This window comes from Halichoeres trimaculatus, unplaced genomic scaffold (assembly GCF_033239565.1).
Source record: "Halichoeres trimaculatus isolate MK-OKI-2021-1 unplaced genomic scaffold, fHalTri1.1 fHalTri1_scaffold_8, whole genome shotgun sequence".
Classification (NCBI taxonomy): Eukaryota; Metazoa; Chordata; class Actinopteri; order Labriformes; family Labridae; genus Halichoeres; species Halichoeres trimaculatus.
The window spans coordinates 13,775,696-13,797,877 of NW_027437186.1; the positions used below are offsets into that span (position 1 = coordinate 13,775,696).

The 22,182-nt window shown below is 38.5% G+C and overlaps 1 protein-coding gene across 1 annotated transcript; it reads right to left on the bottom strand.

Annotated features, from left to right (window-relative positions):
- Positions 1-16,731: 16,731 nt before the first annotated feature.
- On the bottom strand, positions 16,732-19,319 carry ppp1r3cb (protein phosphatase 1, regulatory subunit 3Cb). The gene is made up of 2 exons (XM_074675844.1): positions 19,125-19,319; positions 16,732-18,759 (listed from the first exon to the last, which is right to left on the bottom strand). Exons 1-2 carry the CDS (start codon positions 19,136-19,138, stop codon positions 17,745-17,747), a joined length of 1,029 nt encoding a protein of 342 aa, XP_074531945.1. The 5' UTR covers positions 19,139-19,319; the 3' UTR covers positions 16,732-17,744.
- Between the last annotated feature and the right edge of the window lie 2,863 nt (positions 19,320-22,182).

Below are 22,182 nucleotides of genomic sequence, written 5' to 3' on the forward strand. Positions count from 1 at the left end.
TAATTGTCCATAGTCAGTTTCACATTTTTGGCTGCTTTGTCAAAGTGCTAGGTAAAATATGCCATTTTATTTTTCTTTTGTACCTTAAATCTAACATCTGGTCAAGATCCTTTGACTAATAATGAAAAACTTATCCCTCCTGGGCCAAAAAAATATCTTACTTTAGAAAAGTCCAAAAGATATTACAGAAAATGATAAGTTGTTGGGAAGTACATCTGCCAATTTTAAAACCCTTTTGGCACCTACAGAGCTAAGATTTATTATTTGACCCTCCCAAGTGACGAGACAATGTATTCTTAATACAGCTCTATTTTAAGGTCATGGTCATAAAAAAACCCTGACAACTTCTGCTTCATTTGTCATGGGAAAAGATGGATTAGTTGACACCAAGAGCTCAGTCTGGATCCGAACAGGGTCTAGTTGAGGTCATGGCTCTGAAAGACTCTTCAGTTTTCCTCTCTCACTTTCTTTCTCTCTAAAATTCTCTCTGTTGTTTCACACTCTCAACTCTTCCTGTCATCCATCGCCACTCCTCTATAAACCCATTCCCCTCCTTCTTCCCCCACAGCTGATCACGCCTTCACAGCGTGGACTCGGCATGGCGCACCTCTGAGGCATCATGTTACAGCTGCACACTTCTGCAGGAAAAGCCCATCAGCCATGCTGCTCTACAGGAATAGACAGCCTCTCTCTGGGCTCAAACATGAGCTGGGCTAACAGAAGGGAAAGGATGGTAAACTGTGAATATGCTGCAACACTTAATGCACGTGAGGGTGTGCTGAAGCTGCAACTGCTGCTGTCAATTATTATATTTAATTGCTCCTATGTGCGTTTGTATTTATGTTTATTCTTGAATGACTGATTATTTAAAGGTCCAGATGTTAAACCTGCAAGACACATCAATTTATTCACAGCACATAAATATATAAACAACACAATTGTATTGGTCACAATTAATGAACTTGATTTTTCAAATCATGTTTCCTTCCAATTTACAGTACAGTTAGGGTGCTGTGTAAAGTAAAGACGGAATAGAACAGTTTCAAAAGAGTTTCACCTACATTTAACAAAAAAGGTTCAACTTATAACTTATTAGATTTGAAAAATAAATCCCCATTGTAAATAAGGCAACAATCCAGAAGAATGTTCTTCCAAAGAATTTGAGAAGTTTGACAAATTCATCATCTACAGAAAATTACATCAGTAAAAGATTCAGATTATCTGAGATTACCCAGGAATACTGACTGGAATAAATAAACATGGTCACCTTCCTTCTTTTGGACATGTGTTTTGAACTGAATGGGAGCGTTTCTGATTCTAAGAAATTTCTTATCAGTCGGTCTGTTAGAAGTGGTCGTCACACAGACGGATTACTCATTTACCGTCATCGCTTTTTATAGCCATCTTTATCACCATCAACAGACTGACCCACAAAAGATAAATCATTGAGTTCTTAGAAATTAGTCAAATTATCTCTGTATCTCTTCATCTCTTTTAGTGCGTCATATCTTCTAAGCTTTGCTCAACGATCCATCATTCCCCAACTAAGCTCTTATCTTCTGTAGCTGCTGACTTTTGCCTTGTTGTTACCTGAAATAACTCATGACACTGAGTTCACTGCTACGGTACCAACAGAGAGAGCTGTCAGGCTTTGATGTTAGCAACATGGAAATTAGCAATGTTCCTGTACGGATAAACTATGTGATGCACTTATTGACCTCCATTTAATAACACATGCATATGTTTTTTTTAAGCTTTAGACTGTGTTCATAGTTCAGTAAATGCATTAATGGACTTAAAGGTGTGTTGGGTTGTGTAAAGGTATTATGCTTTGGTAATGCTGTCTTAGCATTTCTGTCCTGATTTCACCTTCTCCGAAAAGATGGGGTTAGTGTAAAGTTTACACAGGGAAAGCATTTATACAACGTATGATATTTTATGTAGATATTTATGATTCTTGGCAAGAGCACTTCTCAGTTTTGTTTACATTAAGATTCAACACACACACACACACAAACAGAGGCACACTACAACATTTTTCTGGAACACACTGGAATGTGATCTCTTTTTGAGCTCACAACACAAAGTATTTCACTGGTGTTTATGACCTTGAAGCTCAGCCAGAATCATAGCTCTGACACAGAAACACACAGTGATACATAAACTGCCCACATGACACAAACATAAACACACATAAATCATGTGTGTGGTCCAATCTACAAAATGAAAAATTCAAAAAACAAAACAAAAAAACAACAACACTAAATACCTTATCTCATCTACTGAGAAGTTTTTAGCATGTCTACATCAAATTTTCACATAGCATTTACAGATTTGTTCTTATTTTGCAAGCATGATGAAAATGCAACACTGCTGATTTTACCTGAGCTCAGGAAAGACCAATACAATCCAACAACAAGTCAGTGTTTACACTCTGCTATCATCTGAATGGGACCTGGTCAAACAATCACGGACTGTGCTACCTGCTCTTGACCCTGACCTTGACTGACAGGTGGAGACACACGGCACATGCAGTGGGAGCATGTTACCTCCTCAGATTCTGTACAGCAAGCACACACGTGAACATGCTGAAGCATGAAAGGGAAGTTAAGCTCATACGGGTAGTTGTAAATAGCTCTACTTATAGTACATGTTGTATATAGGGGAAAAGAAGTGTGTGTGTTTGGCTGGCTTGAGTTCTGTAACAGATTACCTCTTACTGTGTCAATGTAGTCTTTAAAATCAGTGTGCAGAGATTATTTCATGCAGGAAAAGTTAGAAACACTAATAATGGACTGTAACACAGCATTCGATATAAAAACAGACTCCAACTGACCTTTAGAGCCTATAAAAGCTAATTGAAAAACTAAAAACTCATCATCAGGACTAGATCAGCCAAGAGATAAGGTATTCTGTGTTAAAATAAGGATGTAACTACAATGGCACCAAATGAAATTTTGTTACTATGGCTTTGTGTACAGTTTCTGAGCACTGACACAGATGTGACACTAATGGCTTTGATGGGTCAGTTAAAACCTTTCAAACACTTCCACTTTCCAGTGCAGACTGTAATGGAAAACAGGCTTAGATCAAAGTCTCTGGAGGTCTGCCTCAAATTAAATCAGTCCCCACTTTGATGTCTGATTAATTGAATATAGATCTGTGCTCCGTGGAAAATCACAGAGATAAAACCTTCATGCCAGAAGAAAGGGAAACAAAAATACTGTAAGTGGTGCTTTCTAGAACAGAAAAATAAAATAAAACTGATGGAGCAGCATTTAGTAAATATTCACATGGAGCATTGTGTGGGATTATGGTGTTGTTGAAACAGTGAAGAAGAGGAAAGAAAAGGTCATTAGACACAGGGTTCTGTGTGCTGTGCATAACGTACCCCACTTTACCTTCAGTTAAAATGTTTTGCTCAATGATAACAGCTGTGTGAAGTGTTTTAAAAGACACTCAAGGAAAAACTTTAAACATGGAAGCTGTGCCAGCAGCGCCATGACACGTCTTAGTCACATGTCAAATCAAATCAACGCACAGAAAAGAGTTCAGGCACATTTTTACCTCTGCTTGTTGGCACTGTAGCAAAATTGTAGCGAAATTGCGGGTTTTATATTTTTTGGACCGAGGTCGATTTTTCCAAAGTTTTGATTGTGACAAGTACACATCTGACCAATAAAAACGCTCATTGTTGAAAAGTCACAAACCAAAACATTCAACATTGATTGTGTTTATGCCCCAGCACCCGGTTCTTTACGACAAAAGACATAAAACTACAAAGACAACCATAACAAAGACATCGTTTAGAGGACAATAGCTGTCCAAACTTTTTGTAATTTTGTGCCTTTAATTCGTGTTGCCGTTGTGTTCGTTTGCAGTGTGCAAAGGCCTTCAGAGTTGGTAAAAAAAAATTAGAGTTAGCAGGCGCATATACGATTTTACTGATAAAGCTGTACTCATATCAATTTAAAAATCAGGAATCAGAGAAAGAATTTTTTTGTCTTTAAAAACATACTTTTTAATAAATAAAATTTTCTTTAAAATTTGCTGAATAAACTTTTTGAGTCAACATTTTTGTTTATGAAGATATAGTTTTGATTGGGGGAGCAAGACCCTGTCAGGATTCTAATTTGCATGACCACCCATTCACTTTACACTACCATTAAGTACCTGGTTGTCTTAACACTCAATTTGCTTAAAACCTATAACAATGCCGATTAATTCTAAATAGCCAGAATAACTTCTGGGTCGAAAAAATATACCGTAGACTGTAAAATACATGGATGTAGTCTCTGCAGTGTCACCTATCTGTTTCAGATACAGAGTTTTGAAGCCTATCGTCATCAGAACCCATATTGGAAATACTAAACATAGCTTAACTTTTTTTATTGTCTTAGTCATCATTTTCATTTTTTTTCTATAAAAATTTGGGTTTTCTTTGGATCCTGCTTCAAGTGGCCACTTGTCAAACTGCAGCTTTTACCGCTTCTGCATCAGCTTCGTTTCTCCCAATGGGGGTGCTTCTTGGATTACATGCATGGTATCAAATCAATCTGTAGGGGGTGTTCAGAGACAAACAGAGCTGAAAGAAAAAGATGCTACCAAACTGAAGAAAACAGAATAAATGCAATGACAAACAAGCTTTACCATTTCTATTTTACATAACAGCCCACTCACTATACATTAACTGTCATCAAACAACCTGCTGTTCAAACATTATTACTCACTTACTGCTGAGTGATTTCTTATTCAATGATCAAGATAACATACCACAGTAGCGTTAATGTGTTATAGGTCTGTATCCAGAGTTGTTCTTGAATTAATGGGCAGTGACAAGAGTTTCTGGTCTACTCTTGTTTATGACCAAACATGGTTTACATGGTTATTTTGACTTGATCTGAGGTAGCATTAATTGCAAACTGCAACAGTAATTGATGTTGACTAAGTACATTTTTAAAGGTTAAAAAAACATCAGAGACAGAAACATTACCAAATCTGTGTATGCCTGTACGTCTGCTTTCTTCCTCTGCAGAGCCAGAAGCATCTGGCACAAATGACTTGCAGGCAGCTTGCCTCTGTTTATTCTATTTAATAAAGTGCTGCAGACTGGCTGACGTTAGGTATGGAGCTGTGAGCTTAATAAAACATAGGATGCTGTAACGCATTCTTTTTATTGCATTACGTAACATATTCTTTTTTAAAGGGACTCTTTTGGCAGCTGTTTGCTACTGGGCCAGTTATTAGCCTCCCTGCTGTCATGTGATGCATGAAAAGACTGAGCAACAGGGTTCCCATCAGGTATGAGGTATGATGAGGTAGACTGAAGTGGGTTTCTTGAACATGTAAGTGCCCTAAACACGTCACAGTTAGTCCATACTTGCAGAGAAACAAAGCTGTTTCTGTAAAACAGGCAAATAAGTGTCCTCTGGTTCCTGTAAAAACCCAAACCTATTTGGTCTCTTTTCTACCCAAATACTTTAATAGACCTCTTTTATAATGTGAGACATGCTGCAGGACCTGAGGCAGAAAAGTCCCCAGCTCTGACACAGACCATGTTTTCACTCTCTCTGCTTCTGTGTTCTTTTCTGTAGCAGCTGAGGAACACTTGGTTCAGTGAGGTTGTTCTAACTTCTTAATAAAGCAGCTTTTGCACCAAATTCAGAGCTACTCTTGAGACCACAAACTATTTACAACCTTGCTATTTGGACACAAGATTACAAGCTAAGATGTCTTGAGCCATTTTTGCTTTGTCCTTGGGTGTGTAGTTCAATGAGAATCCAGTGACTTCAGATCAGAAGAAAATGTGTACATCAAAAATCAGGTTGATGCAAGTATTGAAACCCTTTTTTAACTAAAGCTCAGTCCCACAAACTCGAGAACAGACTCTGTGAGGGCACAAGCAGTGGTAAAATAGAAAACAAGAAGGTCTTTGTTTTTGGCTACTTTTTTTTCCTTCTGGACAAACAGTCCCACCCTGCACCAGAGTTGGTAGTTCTGTTTGGAGGCTTTTATTTTTGCTTCTTGAAGGATTTCCTGGTGCTTTCTGTTGAGTATACAGTATTTTGCTGTATTTCTCATGTTAAAGTAGCCCTGCATTGCATTTTGCATCTTTGACTTTGCACACATTTGTGAATCAGCAATGGGATCAGCAATGCCACACGATAATATCAGTATCAGTAATAATATTCTTAGCAATGCAAAACAAAACCTTTAGAGCTGTTCTGTTTCTGTGTTTTTAATCCACTCTCTTTTTCTCTGTCCCTCTTGTCCCACAGTAACCTCTGTGTCCTCAGGGTCCCCCATTATCTGACCTTCCTTGACACACCTGTTCCCACTTCACTGTTAGCTTTGTAGTATATCGACAAGCCAATCCGCATTTATTCAGCAGATGGCCATATGAACTGTGGTTCAGATCCCTGCCCTACCTGTTTTTCAGACTTCTGCCCCTTCGTCCAACCTCTGCCTGCACAGAGTTGCCTCAGGACTTACTGGATCTTCACTGACTTTGAATTTAAGTTACATTACGCATATAAGGACAGACTTCACAGATGTTGCCCTCTGTGATCTCAAAACTGCTCTCACTGTAGGATTTGAACGCGATGAGTCAACTCACACCACAGGATATTAATAAGATTACCGTCTGTGCCAAAGTAGGCGAAAACTTAATCTCTCGCGAGCGCACATGATTTCACTGGGAAGCAGATGTAAGAAATCTGAATCTTTAATGGTGCCACAGCCCACTGAGGAAAAGCTTTTGAGTCAGAAAATAAAGAAGTGGGCTTCTAACAGGTCTGGTAATTTGGTTAAAATGGTTAAATTATCTCAAAAGAACTTGGAATTGGTCTGCATTGGTTCATATAACGTGATGTCATCAGAGTTGTGCTCGTACAGAAGGAATGTTTGTCCTGTCTGGAAACACCATCAGTGCATCTGCAGCTCCCTCCTTTCTAAGCTTGTCCCTGATTGGCTACAGTGGTTCCTATCTCAGTGTATGAAAGCATCCAGACTCGGAGATAAACACCTTCACATAACCAGGTAACCTGGGCCAAAAATCAACACAGACCAAGGTTTCTGTTGAAATTGGCCACATACTCTAATAACCTGAGCCAGGCTTCGCATTCCTCACCAGTCTGGTGTTGGCTTAGCCAATTTTAGAGCACAAAAAAAATTGAACTCTTATGTTATGCTGTCTGGTCTCTGGGTCAGTTTGTGGGTCTAAATCTGGCTTTTCTGAACATTTGCATGTTGCTAAATGGCTTAAATGTCAAGCTTTTCTGTGATCATTGGATAAATAAAACATTTGCCCGTTGCACTGACTCAATCTGATAGCTATAAAAAACACACATAAGTCAGAGAATTTGTGTTGTAGTTGAGTGAAATGGTGAGAAAAATGTTAAAAGTGGTTCTCATCTAGGCCGAGATCTTGTCACTTCTTCCAGATTTCTTTTGCATAGAGAAGCAGGTCAGAGCATGAGTAGAGAAAGGCTGCAAGGCTGAGGCAACACTCTACTCAACATGAGTGAAGAGGGAGTTATCAGAAATCTTGCGAGTGTGTCCACAGGCAGTAATTTGTGAGCTCAGCTTCCTGCTTACAAAAATGTCCCCAAGGTCGCCTATTTCTGTTGCTGTGCTCAAAGCACTCCTCGCTGAAAATAGTTAAAAAAGTAGTTTTGTAACACAGCAGCATGGTTGAATTTAACCACTTCCTAAATGACCAATCAAAACTGAGAAGAGACAGGACTTTGGATATCAACTTGGTCAAGAGTAACGGGAGAGAACAACGAAGAACCAGAATGATTGTTTCAGGGGCCTAATTTTCAGGTGTGTAGCTGCTACTAAAGCTAGGATATACATTCATCCATTCTTTTATATACATTCTTAGAAAAGACTCCTAAGCAAATTCATCGCAGACAGAGACATTCAGATATACACTGTTTAAAAGTGTCCTGGAGGACAGGGCCTATATGCTATTAGAATGCTGTTGTTGTATGCTTTTTTTTAGCATATATATATATATATATATAATTTTTTTTTTTTTTTTTTTTTCCAGTTTATTTTTTTTTACTGCAGCTGTGACATAAAGCCTGCCTCAAAAGGTAAAGTAGTGCCCTGCTATAGCGTCTATTTATTAAGGTAATGGAAATGGGAGAAATAATTCTTCATCATCAACAGCCAGCAATAAAACTTATTTGGACGTGATCATTGACTTTCACTGCAGCAGTAATCGACATTCATCATCCTTTAGAGCTTTATTTAGCTGCTACTTAATCTCACTGTTTTACGGAATCACACGTGACACTTCACTGATAGCAGGAGCCATGACGCATGTCTCAGTACCACATATAGTGTGCCCTCACTGTGTGTGTGTGTGTGTGTGTGTGTGTGTGTGTGTGTGTGTGTGTGTGTGTGTGTGTGTGTGTGTGTGTGTGTGTGTGTGTGTGTGTGAGTGATCATGTGTGTGCAATTCATCCTCCGACCTCCCAGATCAGGTCAGAGGCAGACCGTCTGCTGGTAGCACTGAGCTGTTCAGAAAACCATAATGACACTCGACACAGAACATTTCTGTCATGCTACATCAGTCTGACAATGGAACAGGACATTTGATTTAAGGCAGATATATCTGTACAGAACAAAATTGTTAGCCTCTGGAAACCTACAGCCTTTGCTCATACATCTCTGGAAGTTTACTAAAGCCAGGATAAATACTTTTTCTTTTCTTTTCTTTTTTTTTGAAAAAGAAGAAGAAAAAAAACTCAATTGCCACATTTGCCTGTTTTTATTGTTTTTATTCTATTAATAGCTATACAGTTCTCATAGCACTACACTGTGCTATATTTCATGCCTGTTAGAAAATAACTTCCCCATATATGATCAAAATGATCATATATGGAGAAGTGATGAAAGTTGTTCAAATTCCAGTGCTAGATAATCAGTGAAAGGGCAGAAAAATATTTATGAGTTTTAAAACATTTAACCTCCCCCTCTGTCAGACTGAGTGACATCATTCATGTGAACCTTTAAACACAAGTTTGGTTTAACATTCTTTAGTCTCCTTGATTCATTGTTTTGGCATCTGAGCCTTTGTTGCCTGACTTGGTGACGGTTGGTGTCTGTGTTGAGTTGCGTATTAAAGTACAAGGTGGTGTGCTTGAGGTCAAACACGTGTGAGTGGAGGCTATCAGTGTCACTTTGGGTCAAGCCTCAGTGGTAGTAGTGACACAGCCCTCGACTAAAACAAACACACTGTTTAAATGAAAGCTACGAAAGAGCCCTCCTCACTTGTTTGATGTGATGTTGGGGACAATTCATGTTTTCATCAGACAGTCCAGAGAATTATAGCTCTTGGAGTTTGGATGGAGATAACAAAACTGTCAGCAGAGAGCTTTTCTGTGTGACTGGCAGAAAAAAAGGAAATTTTAATTTCACATGGAAAAGGAAATCACTACATTACACTCGATACTGCTCGAGCTTTATCAGATCTGTATAGGCCTATTGAAGAGCTATACATATACAACTGCCTCCATAAAGGTACCAATAAATTCAAAAATAAATTGCTTATATGTAATTTTGGGTAGTGGCTTTATGTCACATTCCATGGCTTAAATTAAAACAGAAAATTAAGAATTTGCTGTTGAATAAAATCCTTCAATCAAAACATGCTTCCTGTTCATTATGAACAAAGTGTTGGCCAAGAGGAGTTGATGTCATCAGACTATGGCCAGCAGTCATTGATTGTTTAAACCTCCGATATGTCTTTTTTTTTTCCCTACCTTTGGTAGGTAGCCAGTAGTGGACAAGCCACGTCCCATACGCTCCTCCTGACATTCAGCTTGTCTCCTCTCCTGTTCTCTAGCCAATATGAGGCTTTTTCAGCCGGCGCCCCCATCCTGTCACCCCTGGGGCTGACCTGGCAGGGAAGCCTCTACTGTAGACTTCGATCAGGGAAAGCCATGCCTACAACCCTTTACTACAACAACCATGCAATTGGCCCTAGTATTCGGCAGTCTTTCTCTTAGAGGTTTGGTTTCACTCTTTTTCCAGCAGGACTGGTCGTTTGATCAGGATGATCTCCTTTGCCTCATTAAACCTCAAGACTACATCCGGTCTTTGGGTTGTTTGGACAAGCTAAAGGCAATTGTGGTCTACCTCCCAGGTCCACCCTCATTTCCACTGGTATAAATATTCTGGATTACAGACACTCGTGGTTAGGTACAGGGCAAAAATATTTAGTATTACCAGAAAATCTGCAGAAGATGTCTGTGCTTAGCTCTGAAGATGAGGGACACTGAAGGGATTTGGATTTTAAGCACCAGCATGCACAGAGTCTGTAAAGCAGACATGTGTTTTAGCGGCTAAAGTCAAACTGTTGAATTCTTTATATTGCGTTGAAGAATTATTATATGCAGAACAAATGAAAACAGTTTTTTTTTGTTTGTTTTTTGTTCTCACGGTCACCAGTGAGAAGAGGCTTTTGAGTGTTGGGTTCATCTTTGCAGGATTTCTGCTTTGTCAGACTCACCTCTTGCCATATACAATGGAAGGGAACATATGTGCATACTGGTCCTCAGACCATCTAAATTTAATCTCAGTGATGACACAACACATAGAAAAAAATCAATGAACCTTATTGTCATTGCTTTCCAGTGACAACTGTGGTCAACAATGATTACATTATAAGAGCTTCAATGTTTGACCCAGAACAACACAATTCACATCATGAGATGTCCAACCTGTGAGTACTCAGACTCTTACGTACCACTGGGAACCCCTGAGATACTGGTGCATGCTGACACCAAAAAATAGAACATGTCGCAATCTGTTCCTTATCAAGTCACGTTCCAAAGACTGAGCTGTCCTAACTGATGACCTATGACCTCTCACCTGAGGCAGGAGGCTTAAAATGAACAAGTTACCTTAACATACAGTTTTAAAAGGGACAAGAAAAATCTATTTGTTGCAAGTACACAAAGTATTTGCCCCTCAAAAACCAAAAACAGTCAACATGCCGAATAACTTTTCACCACCACATAAATTCATATTTTATAGGTGTTCTTTGTTTTCTCCCAGGAAAAAAAAATATATTTTTTTTAATGGATAAGGGTAAAGAAACAGGTTGTACTTTCTCACAGGAGAGGGGACATCTGATCAACTAGTTTGAGGCCATGAATTCTTTCTAACTTGCACATTGCAATGTGAGTGTTTTGAAAATCACCACACGGGCAGTTAACCACTTCAAATCTCCCATATTTTGAGTAGCATTTCCACCCTAGTGGATAGTGGGTTGCTTAAAGTCACCTTCTCAAATGAGATATTACATGCAAACCTGCTACCAGTGCCTACTGACAGCACGTCATTCACATCTGGTACAAGTCACTATTACTTTCTTAAAATTGCCAAATCCATTAATATAACTTTGTGACTCAACTAGTTGAACTCAAATCTTACATTCTGTGTTTTCATAGAGACATTGACATGCTGTAAATCAATCCAGTCCTGGCCAGGAGGCTAAGAAGGTATGGATTACAATCAGGCATATATCCAAAAAGGAGACTTTTTCAAGATCACCTAGAAACTCCTCACAGCCCCTTTAAGTGACTGTTCTGTGGAGTCTTGTTTACTTGGATTTGTTTTTGTGACCTTATGTTAGTAAATGGGAGGTTTCTGTCTTTGCATCCTGATTGCATCATTTCCGCCCAGTCATTCACTGCCTCCATTAATGTTTTACCATTTTTTGGCTGCAGGCTACACGTGAATCAAGTTGCACATTCCTGGCAATGAAACAATTCGATGAATAAAAGTAAACAAATATCTTTCTTACTTCAAAACACTGATGCTCCAGGCAAGACAGGACCAGAGTTGCGGGGGTTGACTGAGGCAAGTCAGCAGGATCAAGAAATGTCCTACACTGAAATTCATTTTTTCAAGACCCTGTGACTTCTTTCCATGGGTGGTTTGGTCTACATTTCCCTTCTTCTGGTTGGAAATTTCTTCAAGTATTTTCAACAGCACTGACAAGGTTGGCGGTGCCAAATTCACTGGTAAACTGGGGATTTGAAATGTTGATATTACTGAGATTAACAATTGGTGATTGGAACCATCATTTTTGTGTGTCATCGTATCAGCATACTGTTTATTATGAAGTGAATGACCTGCTTCCTGTATTTTTTGCTTAGCTTTTTGCCTGTTTGCATGTATTTGTGGATCGCCTACGTACCAACCTTTGCCTTTTGATTGAACGGACTTTGAGTCTTGCATTTATTCCCATGGTGTAGTCTCTATGCCTTTTTCCTAATGGATTCTTTGAAACACATTTGAAAAGCTCAGACTGCAATTTGTTTAACATTGCGTTATATCACCTTTTCTTTAAAAACACTCTTGACTTGTTGGAGCAGAGAAGTCCAGTTTCTGGAGTTTTGATAGCGAACAGCGTATAAGTTCTTCCTGATACAGGGTTTCAGCAAATCAGAGCCTCTTTTGGCTATTTTTCGTCTTGTGATGCACTCAGTTGTTCAATGTGTCATACATTGGGACTGCAGGCAAGCCAGTTCAGCAACCAGACTCTACTACTATGGAGACATACTGTTATGATAGGTGCAGAATGAGGTTCAGCTTTGTTTTTAATGTAACATAAAAGGTCTTCTGTGATAAAAGCATTGATGGAATAGCAGCGTATGTTAATCCAAACCTGTACAAAACGCTTCAAAGATGCCTTTTTAGACATCCCTATGTATGAAACTACCATTGTTTACCTATGCATTTCCATACTATCAGGGTTCCTGGCTTTTGAGTAGTGTGCTGATAGCACATAGAGCAGTGGTCAAAGTGTTGTTAACAATCAATTTTCATTAAGCCTCAAGCATCTCAAGCTGAGCTTGGGCCTAGAGAAGTCACCAACACTCCTTCATTGTGTTTACCCGTGGTTTTCTCCCTGTATAGCGCAGTTGAAGGGCAAATTGTGTTCAAAGACGATGATTTCTGGAACTGACTGAGTCTATGTAGTGATTTCCACTACAGAGTCATGCCTGTTTTAATTTTGGTGCTGCCTTGCGAGTCTAACTCTCTGGCGTTCTTCTTTTTGTTCAGATACTTCTCCATGTTCCTCTCATCTTTTAGAGATACAATGCTTTATTTGCATTTACTGTGAATATCAGCCATGGAGTTAAATATGTAGAATTTTAAAGGAAGGTACAAACCTTATACTACTCAGTGTCATCGGCATAGAAGAGGACATAATGTTCTCATTTAAAGTAGAAAAGGTGGGCCTAAAACTGAACCCTGTGGAACACCCTTTGTTCCTGATTATAACTAAAACTGGTTTTCTGCATTATGAAACATGATGTAACAGAGATTTATAAAGGAAAATATTAAATGATTCGGAAAATGGTCCAAGGGCGTATGAACACGTTTGAACACACCATTGGGAAAAAAATATATCTGGCATTTCCTTCATTCTTGTCCGACATCCTGTCCAAAGTCATCAATGACATGAGAAAGAAAAAGAAAAAAATATATGAACAGGAAAACCGAATGGACAAAAGGAAATGAGACCAGGCAGTGTAATAAACAGAGAAGCAGTGTAGAAACACATAACTCTGTATGCATGCAAGGGGAATAAAAACCAGACAGACGGAGAGCTGCAGAGAGACACTGTTTAAAATGATCCATCAGGATATTACAGGTAACACAGGAATGTGGATAGGTCAGCCAGCAGGTGAGGATGAATTGGAGCCAGCGGGAAAATAGAGTTGAGGATGAACATGGCTTCTGAAGCTGCCATGAGATCTACTTTTCAATTTTCCGTACTGGACCTCAGAGAAGTGGGAGAGCACAGCTGTGATCTTTGAGGATTCCCTAAGGTCGGATTTTCCTCTGAAGATCATACTGTAATCTCCACAGATAGACCAACAAATTGATGCTGAACTAAAAGCAAATGCATGTAAAGTGGGCTCGGATTCAAGTCCAAGTTGAGGCCTGAAAATCAAGGCTTGTGACCCAATTTGAACCCGGCACCATTGACTTCGACTTGTACCAGAGAACTGCCTGTATTTTGACTTAGAAGATTAAGAAACTGACCTTTTGGGACCTAATAAGAATTCAGTTTGTAAAGGAACCAGAAGGAGGGAGACGATGACAGACCCAAACTTCAGTGGACATATTTTCAGGAAGAACCCAGAAAAGTATGAGAGATACTTTTATTGGCATTATGGTTAGCTAGCTGCTGCTGGCAATGTTGGCAAATAAAGTGACTCAACCAGTAAGTCAAGGGTGTTTGTTCATTTTAACTCCAAATGATGAGTGGGCCAGATACAGTTATTTGGAGGTTCATTAGACACCTTCCCATCACAGCTGAAACAATGTTCCACAGAGAGTGGCCCTCTATACAATCACACGCTCTGCAACCTCTTAAATATTTATAGCTACCAACAGGATCAGTCATCATCTCATTTCAGACCATGTACCTTGACTGGGGACTTGGGCTTGAGGTTTGGTCACTTGACTACAACACTGGACCTGGGCATGTAGGGGAAAAGCCCTTTGAGAGGTAACAATATGAGAAAACTGTCAATCAGAAGTCTCCCATGTGTTTTATGAAGAGCCGTGAATTTGAAAGGAAATTATCTTAACTGAAAACTATCTCAAAAGCAGCATGTACAAAAAAGTATCCAAATCCTTGCAGCTGACAAAGAATCCTGGATCAGCTGCTTTTCTGAATAAGTTGGCATGAAATTTCTGTGCTTTGGTACTCTTAAGAGCTGCAAGTAAAGAGTCTCTGTGTATAAAGGAGATATCCAGAAAAGCAAAAAAGTTAATACCCAAAGGGTTAAAACTGTGATAAAGCAGGAATTTTCAGGCTTCAGAGGGTCATCATGGTCCAGCCTAAGGTCTTTCCTTTGTGCATGCCACAGAAAAGGACCGATTATTCTTCCTGCTGAATAAGAATCCGGTATGGACAGCAGCGCAGACAATGAGTCTGAGGAAGGGGAGAGAAAAAATGGCCAGCAGACATATGACTAAGGTTTTCTCTGCTTTAATGCAAATGAAAGAGTTGAAAGGCTTCCTCATTTTAAGCATACAAATGTGCTTTCTGCTGTGAAGTTTGGAGTGCATAAAGTTTAAGGCATACATACATGAGGTGCTGGAGATGTGAGGATTTGATTGAACTTTTGAACTTAAAACCAAGTGTTTTGATTTGGTCATTCTAAATCTGTTGTAAAGGGTTAAACTGGCTGAAGGTCAAAATTCACTTGCTGATGTTGACTTCTCAGACTTCAAATCTGGATTGTCCCTAAACCCGGCTTCCAAAAGGATAACTATGTGTTTGAACAGAGATTTTTCCAGCAGCTATGTCAATTAAAACAAAAAAGTAGGGAAGTCTTAAGACTTAGAAAATTTGTGTGCAGTCCATGTAGAATTTTTAAAAAGTACAATTAGATACATTTGAACTGCTTTACAAATTATTTATGAAGGTTGGACGTCTTCTAAAAATGTACTTGCGTCAAATGTTTTAAAAAGAATAAGGGAAAGCTTAATAAATGAAAATCTCATACTCCTCTCACAGTTACACTGTAATGGTATTACATGCAAAGTATAAATAACCTATGGCATTCTTAAGTCATGAATATTGTATTATTATATTATTATACACATACTTGATTCTGATTGGTGAAAAAACAATAATGATGGGGATTAATTCTTTACCAACCTGATCATGCCTTAGGTAAAATCAATCTGTTGAAAGTAGTCTGATACATACACAGTCTATAGTTGTGTCAGAAACCCAAGTTTCAGTTACTAGAGAGCAACTTCAAGGACAATTTTATTATTTTCCTAAATTAAAAACAAACTTAAAAAAATAAATGAAAGATGAAGAAAGAACGGAAATAACAAATTTATAGTAAGGAGATGGAGATATAATAGAAACTCGGAGCTGAAAGAGATGTTGAAATAACGTGATATAATCTTTATCTTTATTACTAATAGTAACAAAAAAACAAGAACAAAAAAAAAAACCATAGATGTCAAATAGTTTAACTACTATGTACTCTAAGGAACCATTTGGTTTAGTTCTTTAAAAAAATATGTTTTTTAATCTTATTGGTTGGTAGCCCAATTAGCCCAACTTAGCATCAAAGTCTTGCAATCCCTGTCAGAATACCAATCTGCATAGCCACCTGCTCATGATACACGAGCAGGTGACCCCTTATATGATGCCTTATGTGGAGCCCTGGTTCACAACAACTGCCAAGTTTAAATTTCTGCTGAGGTAACTAAAGGTTAAGTTTTATAATTTATCACGCTCAAATGTTTGTAAACACTTTTTTTTGCTCTGATGTTTACAAACATTACTCATGTAAATCGAAACCGTTAATGGAGCCATACACGGTGAATCACGTTATTCGATTGGTGTTTTAGGTGGTTCCAGTGTTGTGCTTTGAAACATACTTGTTGATATTTTTATCACTGCTTGTTATTATATGAAAAGTCACATGTATGAATGTTATTATGACGAAAAGAAATGTGTGGGAAAACTCTCAACCTGTTATTCTAGTTTCATATGGATGATTGATGACATGTCATAAAACCTGCTTTATGACACACAATAGTGCTTTTTTTTTACTTTATGCATTTGTTAAGCATTATGTATCATAATTTACCAAATCATCTTGATATTTTATAATTATTATATGTTATAATAAACAGGCCAGGAGTCGTGGGTTTTTGCACAAATATAGAAATTTATTTCAGAAAAGTAAATACATGACTTACAGAGTGCATGTCAGCAACACACACCTTCAAGTGAAACTCAAAAATCCTGGGGAACAGTTTTTTCTTCACAGCAGACATCTCATTTCCAGCCACACATACTGTACACCCATCACAGAATTGCACTTGTGAAAACAAGCAAATAAAAACATTCAGTCTTTTCATCATTCCATTTCCAGACATACCGTAACCTCAAAAATTACAAAACTTCTTCCCTGTTCAAAACAACCAATCACATCCAGAGTCTTTCTTATGACACCTTTGTCAATAGCAGCTCAGTTCCTTAAAACACTTACCTCAAAATTGCATCAGCCAAACATATTTCGTTTTATACACATGTGCAGTTAACATGGAGGGAAAGAAAGGGCTGCATGACTCAATATCAGAATTAAGGCCATTTTGAATCATGTTGAATTATTTTTCTGCTTTGAAGGTGCAAAAGTTTAGTGTGCATTTATTAGAAATATATCAGCTACATTTCATTCTATGGAGAAGCATTCTGTTGCCTTGCACTCCCTGTACTTTCCCTTCAATATGAAGGACTTAATCAGCTCCACTCCCACTTCTTCAGTTTACAGACCTCACATTGAGAGGGGTATCTCAATCAGTGCATATTTTACAATTAGACTGTGTTTCAGTGGGCAGGCACTCTGAAAAGGCACATCCATATTTTACAAAAGCGGAATATGTATAACAACACAAATCCTTCGTCCTCCCAACACAGAACATCAAGTCTCTCAGGCCAAAAAAAAAAAAAAAAAGTGTTACGTTGAGAAGCAGGTCAGTTGAGCACTTTACAGTTAGGTTTCTGTCTGGTGTGTGGACTTCCTTTGCCAAAAAAGCAGAGGTTGTTTGTTTCGGACTGGTTCCTGGCTGAGGGCCAGTCTCTGCTGAAACCCACAGCTGGGTTTGTACTGAATGCCCTGTCAGTGTCTGCTATCTTATTTAGGTACCGTTTCAGCAAACACACAGATTTTTCACCAATAGGGCACAGTGTTATCAATCTGACCCCAGCTCTGCCAACCAGGGAAGAGTCCACTTGACATGCGTGGGCTGCCAAACTGATCAAACTCCATCTCCAGCACCTTTACACCCCCACTTTTCTTCTGCTCAGCAGAGGTAGGGCACGTCTCAATGGGCAGGTCCTCTCCGTTCCAGCCAACATGTTTGAGCCCATAGTTCTTGCCATCATTGTTGTCCCAGTAGGTCTGATGCTGGGTTTTGTAGCAGATGCAGAACTCAACACGGTTTTGTTGCGGGATACGAGCAGGCAGCTCCAGAACGAATGCAAAGGTGTCAGTGTCCTGGCAGCTGTAGACATTGTTCATGAAGGTGCACTCAATGTCGGTAAAGCTGGCCCACGAGTCAAAGGTGGCCCGCAACTGCACTGCCTTCTCAAAACCAACATTTCGGACCTTGATGGTGCCAGTCAGAGAGCGCTCCTGAAGCGAGCAGTTCTCCAAGCACACTGAATTCTTCATCAGACGGTTCCGGAAATCCAGGTAGTCTGCAGAGGGCTGTTTAAAGTCCAGAGCGAGGCTTCGCACTGAGCTGATCTTAAGATCCATTGTGGCTGCTTCAAGGTCTGCCATGTCAAACTGCAGGTCCTCTGTGATCCCTCCATTACGTTTGTTCTGATATGGCTCATCATCAAATTTTGAGAAGACATGGATGGCAGTGAGTGACATTCCCTTCATGTCTGCAAACACCACCTTTTTCTTGCCTCCCTTGTTGTTGTTCCAGCCCACACTGTTGCCATCATCCACGGCCTTTTGCTGGTTGCTGAGACAGGGCCGCAGGGGTTTGTAGAGCTGCTGCTTCTGGCTGCAAACAGTTGACTGGTTGACTCGGTTCTTTGCCTTCTGCAGATCCTCATATGAGCTGAGGAAACCTCGCAGAGGAGGTGGAGAGTGGCTGATGTAGAATCTCATAGCCACGTCTATGGGCATGACTGGGCCAGGCATTGCTGATGGGCTGAAAGACCTGAGAACACTGAGGGAGGACAAGAGGAAGAGAGGGAGTGAGATGTGAGTGAGGACAGAGGAAAAAAAAGTTGAGAACACAGTCTACTGAGCGCAGTTTTGAAGAAAGTGCAATTCTCTTTATCAACTTTTAAAAAAAGTGGCTTAATGAAACCCCATAATAAAACTGTAAAATAACGATAACTTAAATCCTGCTGTCCGAATTTGGAGAACTTATGCTTAAACTTTTTTTGAAGCCAAACTGTGTCTCAGAGTTAGACTACGAATCCAAATTATGGTCAGACAAAAGTCCCACGGTTCAATCTTCTCTTCATAAAGAGCCAACATGCGTTACTTTTGTATTAACTCAAACTGATTTCTTCCAGTGTTTCTTACCTTGTAGCACTCATGAAAGAAAACTGTCAGTTCCAAGGGGTGAAGAACTTTGAAAACTTTTCTGTCCCTTTGACTTGCAGGAATCTATCGAGCAGCTTCTTCTAAAAGTGCATGCTCTCGTCACACCCCCTTCTCTTCCTCCTCTCTTCTCTTCTTGTTCTCTTCCTGCCTTTCAGTGCAGCGGTTTGCTCAGCACTCAGGGATTTCAACTGCCACATAGAGACAATTTGCATATGCTGTCATATGGTTTCTACAACAGCCAATGAGAGTTCAGTGGAATTGTATGCCAACCAATCAGCAGAGAGTTGAACTGGCTGCAGGCCAGCTGACAGGGAGCGTTGCCTTCATGGGCCTCATAGCCAGGATACCTCAGCCTGTTGCTTCAGCTGCTATTTGAGAAACATGATGGACCCCTACTGGTTTGAGAGATAATCTTCACATGACTCACAGAAGACTGTTGCATAAATGGTTCTCCCCTGACATGACTGGGATTTCCATCAGGCAGTAACAGGGACTCTGACTACTTTCAAGAGATTGATTTGACTCTGCAAAGATAAAAGTTATATATTCAAGAGAGAGGGTAAGGCACAACTTTCAAAGGGATATTCTGATGCCAGACTAACCCAAGATTTTGTGAAAAATATAAATAAATAAATAAATAAATAAATAAATAAATAAATAAAATACAATATAGTAAAATAACATGAAATAAAAATCAAATAAATAAAAATAGGAAAAAAAAATAAAACAACACGAAAGAAGAAAAAATTAAACAAATAAAATAAAATAAAGTGAAAAAAAATGTTGGTTGGTTAAGTAAAGTCACACAGTGATCCGTCATAATAATTAAAATTAAATATTTTTATTTATTTGATTTGATACTTTAGTTAGTTGGTTACAACGTGCTTCACAGATGTACCAAAATATAAAAATGGAATGCAGATAAAAACACAAAAAAGCAGACAAAATAAAACTTTAAAACAAATTAATGGTGTCATATTTAAGAATTAAGGCTGTGAAAGTTAACAACTTAACACAACCTTGGCCATCCTGTAGGAAACCAGAGAGTGGTAAAATATCTTGGAGAGTAAGAAGAGACCTCCTTAATGAATACATGAATAAACAATTTGTCTCTATATAGGACCAAATTTCACTTTTTTTTATTTATCTTTTTATTTTTTAACAAAATTTCAAGCATGTTTGAGCTTATTATACTATTAGAGGTCTTATGGGTTTTGTGACCCATGTTTTTTTTATTAACATAAACTCTGATGAGCTTAAAATGCATCATCACCAATTAAATAAGTCAAAAAGCAAGTGTCTGCCACAATGTTGATTGGAGCACTAAAGACTTTAAAATAGCTTATCATATTATATCTACTATACCTCTCAAGTACATAATATCAATAATAAGAATTCTTAAAAGCGGATCAACCGAAGAATATTACAGCCCTGATTTTAAAGAAGCCATATAAAGACCTGCCTATTGTCTGACTGCAAAAACCTGGAAACACACAAGCACAAAGGGGTTCAAAGTTCTCGAGGGTATCTTTGAGCAGGTCATTTTATGGCTTTGAAAGTGATCAAATGCAATCATAAATTGAAAGTGTGTCACAGTACAGTTGGTCAGTCAGGGAGGGAAAATATAATGAGGTCATATTTATTGGTAACTGTTGAAATATGAGCATCAGCTTTCTAAATGAGCGGGAGTTTGTGGAAGTAGCTCTGAATCATATCCGTATGTAGTTCATGACAACAGTCAAAAAAAAAAAAAATTAAGAAAGTATGAATAAATGATGATATCAGAGGGTGTCAAGATGAAGGTTGTTAAAAAATGTGTTTATACATCATAATTAATCAAACTGGGAGTAGACAGTTTATTTCATATAATTGTATAACAATAAAGTCTACCCCAAATTCAAACTCTCAAATGTTTTGCTCTCAGTTAGTGTTATGGCCAAGTTTGTAATACAGAGGGCTACAGACATGGATTTTACCAGAAAAAAACTTCGAACTTGTCCTAATAAAGTTTTAACTAGTTTTGTGACATTCAGAGTTTTATGTGCCTGAGGCATGTGGGGAAATTATTAAAATTGTTAGACGATTAGAAATCATTTCAGCGGACAATTAAAGTGAACTGAGAATAGGTCCTTGTGGTACTCCACATTTTGAATTAAAAGCAGATGAAATTGTATTTAACATGGGACGAGATTCTATAAAGAAAAATAAGAAGAAAGTTAAAGGCCAGTTTCTTTGAGACCAAGCCAGATTAAGAAAGGTTATGACATTCTTGTCACAAATTCCAGTCAATATTTTCCTGCTAAAGTTGCCTACATGCAAAACTTTTAAAATTTCAAAAAAAAAATTGAACATATGGGTCAAACTGTTTATGAGTATCTTTAATGTAAACAGTGAGATTGCTTAAAGGAATAAGGGAGACAAAAGACTAAATGTACTTTTGAAAGCTTGCATACTTAATTTGATTAAGCAGTGAATGTGCCTTGATGGTCTGTTTGTGATTGACCTTAACCCTGATAACGACTCATGTGTTAACATAAATCATTGATGGAAGTCTCTGTGAACCCTCAAGTTTTTTTTTCTCTGAGCTGAATGGGATTAGCTTTAAAAAATACTTTTAATGATGAAACAATTTATCAATATGTACCTTTGATATTTTAAAGTTTTAACATTCGACTTGTGAACATTTTGTTTTTAAAAACTTCCCTTTTCCTCTAAAAAGGCATTCACTTTCAGGGTTTATGGGGTTCTTCCTCTTAGTCACAATAGTTGCTGTTTTGTCCACCTTTCATGTTGACACAGATGCTATTTTAGTTCCTTTGCTTTATCGATTTCGAAGGTTAAAAATTATCCACTGTGAGCTGCTTTATTTGGAGAACAGAGGCCAGTGAGGGGGCTGTAAACACAGGCCAGATTGTTTTAACTTTAATATTCCCTTTTTCTTTAATGAATGCAGAAGAAAACAGTTAATTTAATGAAATCTCAACCCAGCCTTGCCCTGGATGTCATTACTGATCTCCACATGGTATCATCGCAGAGT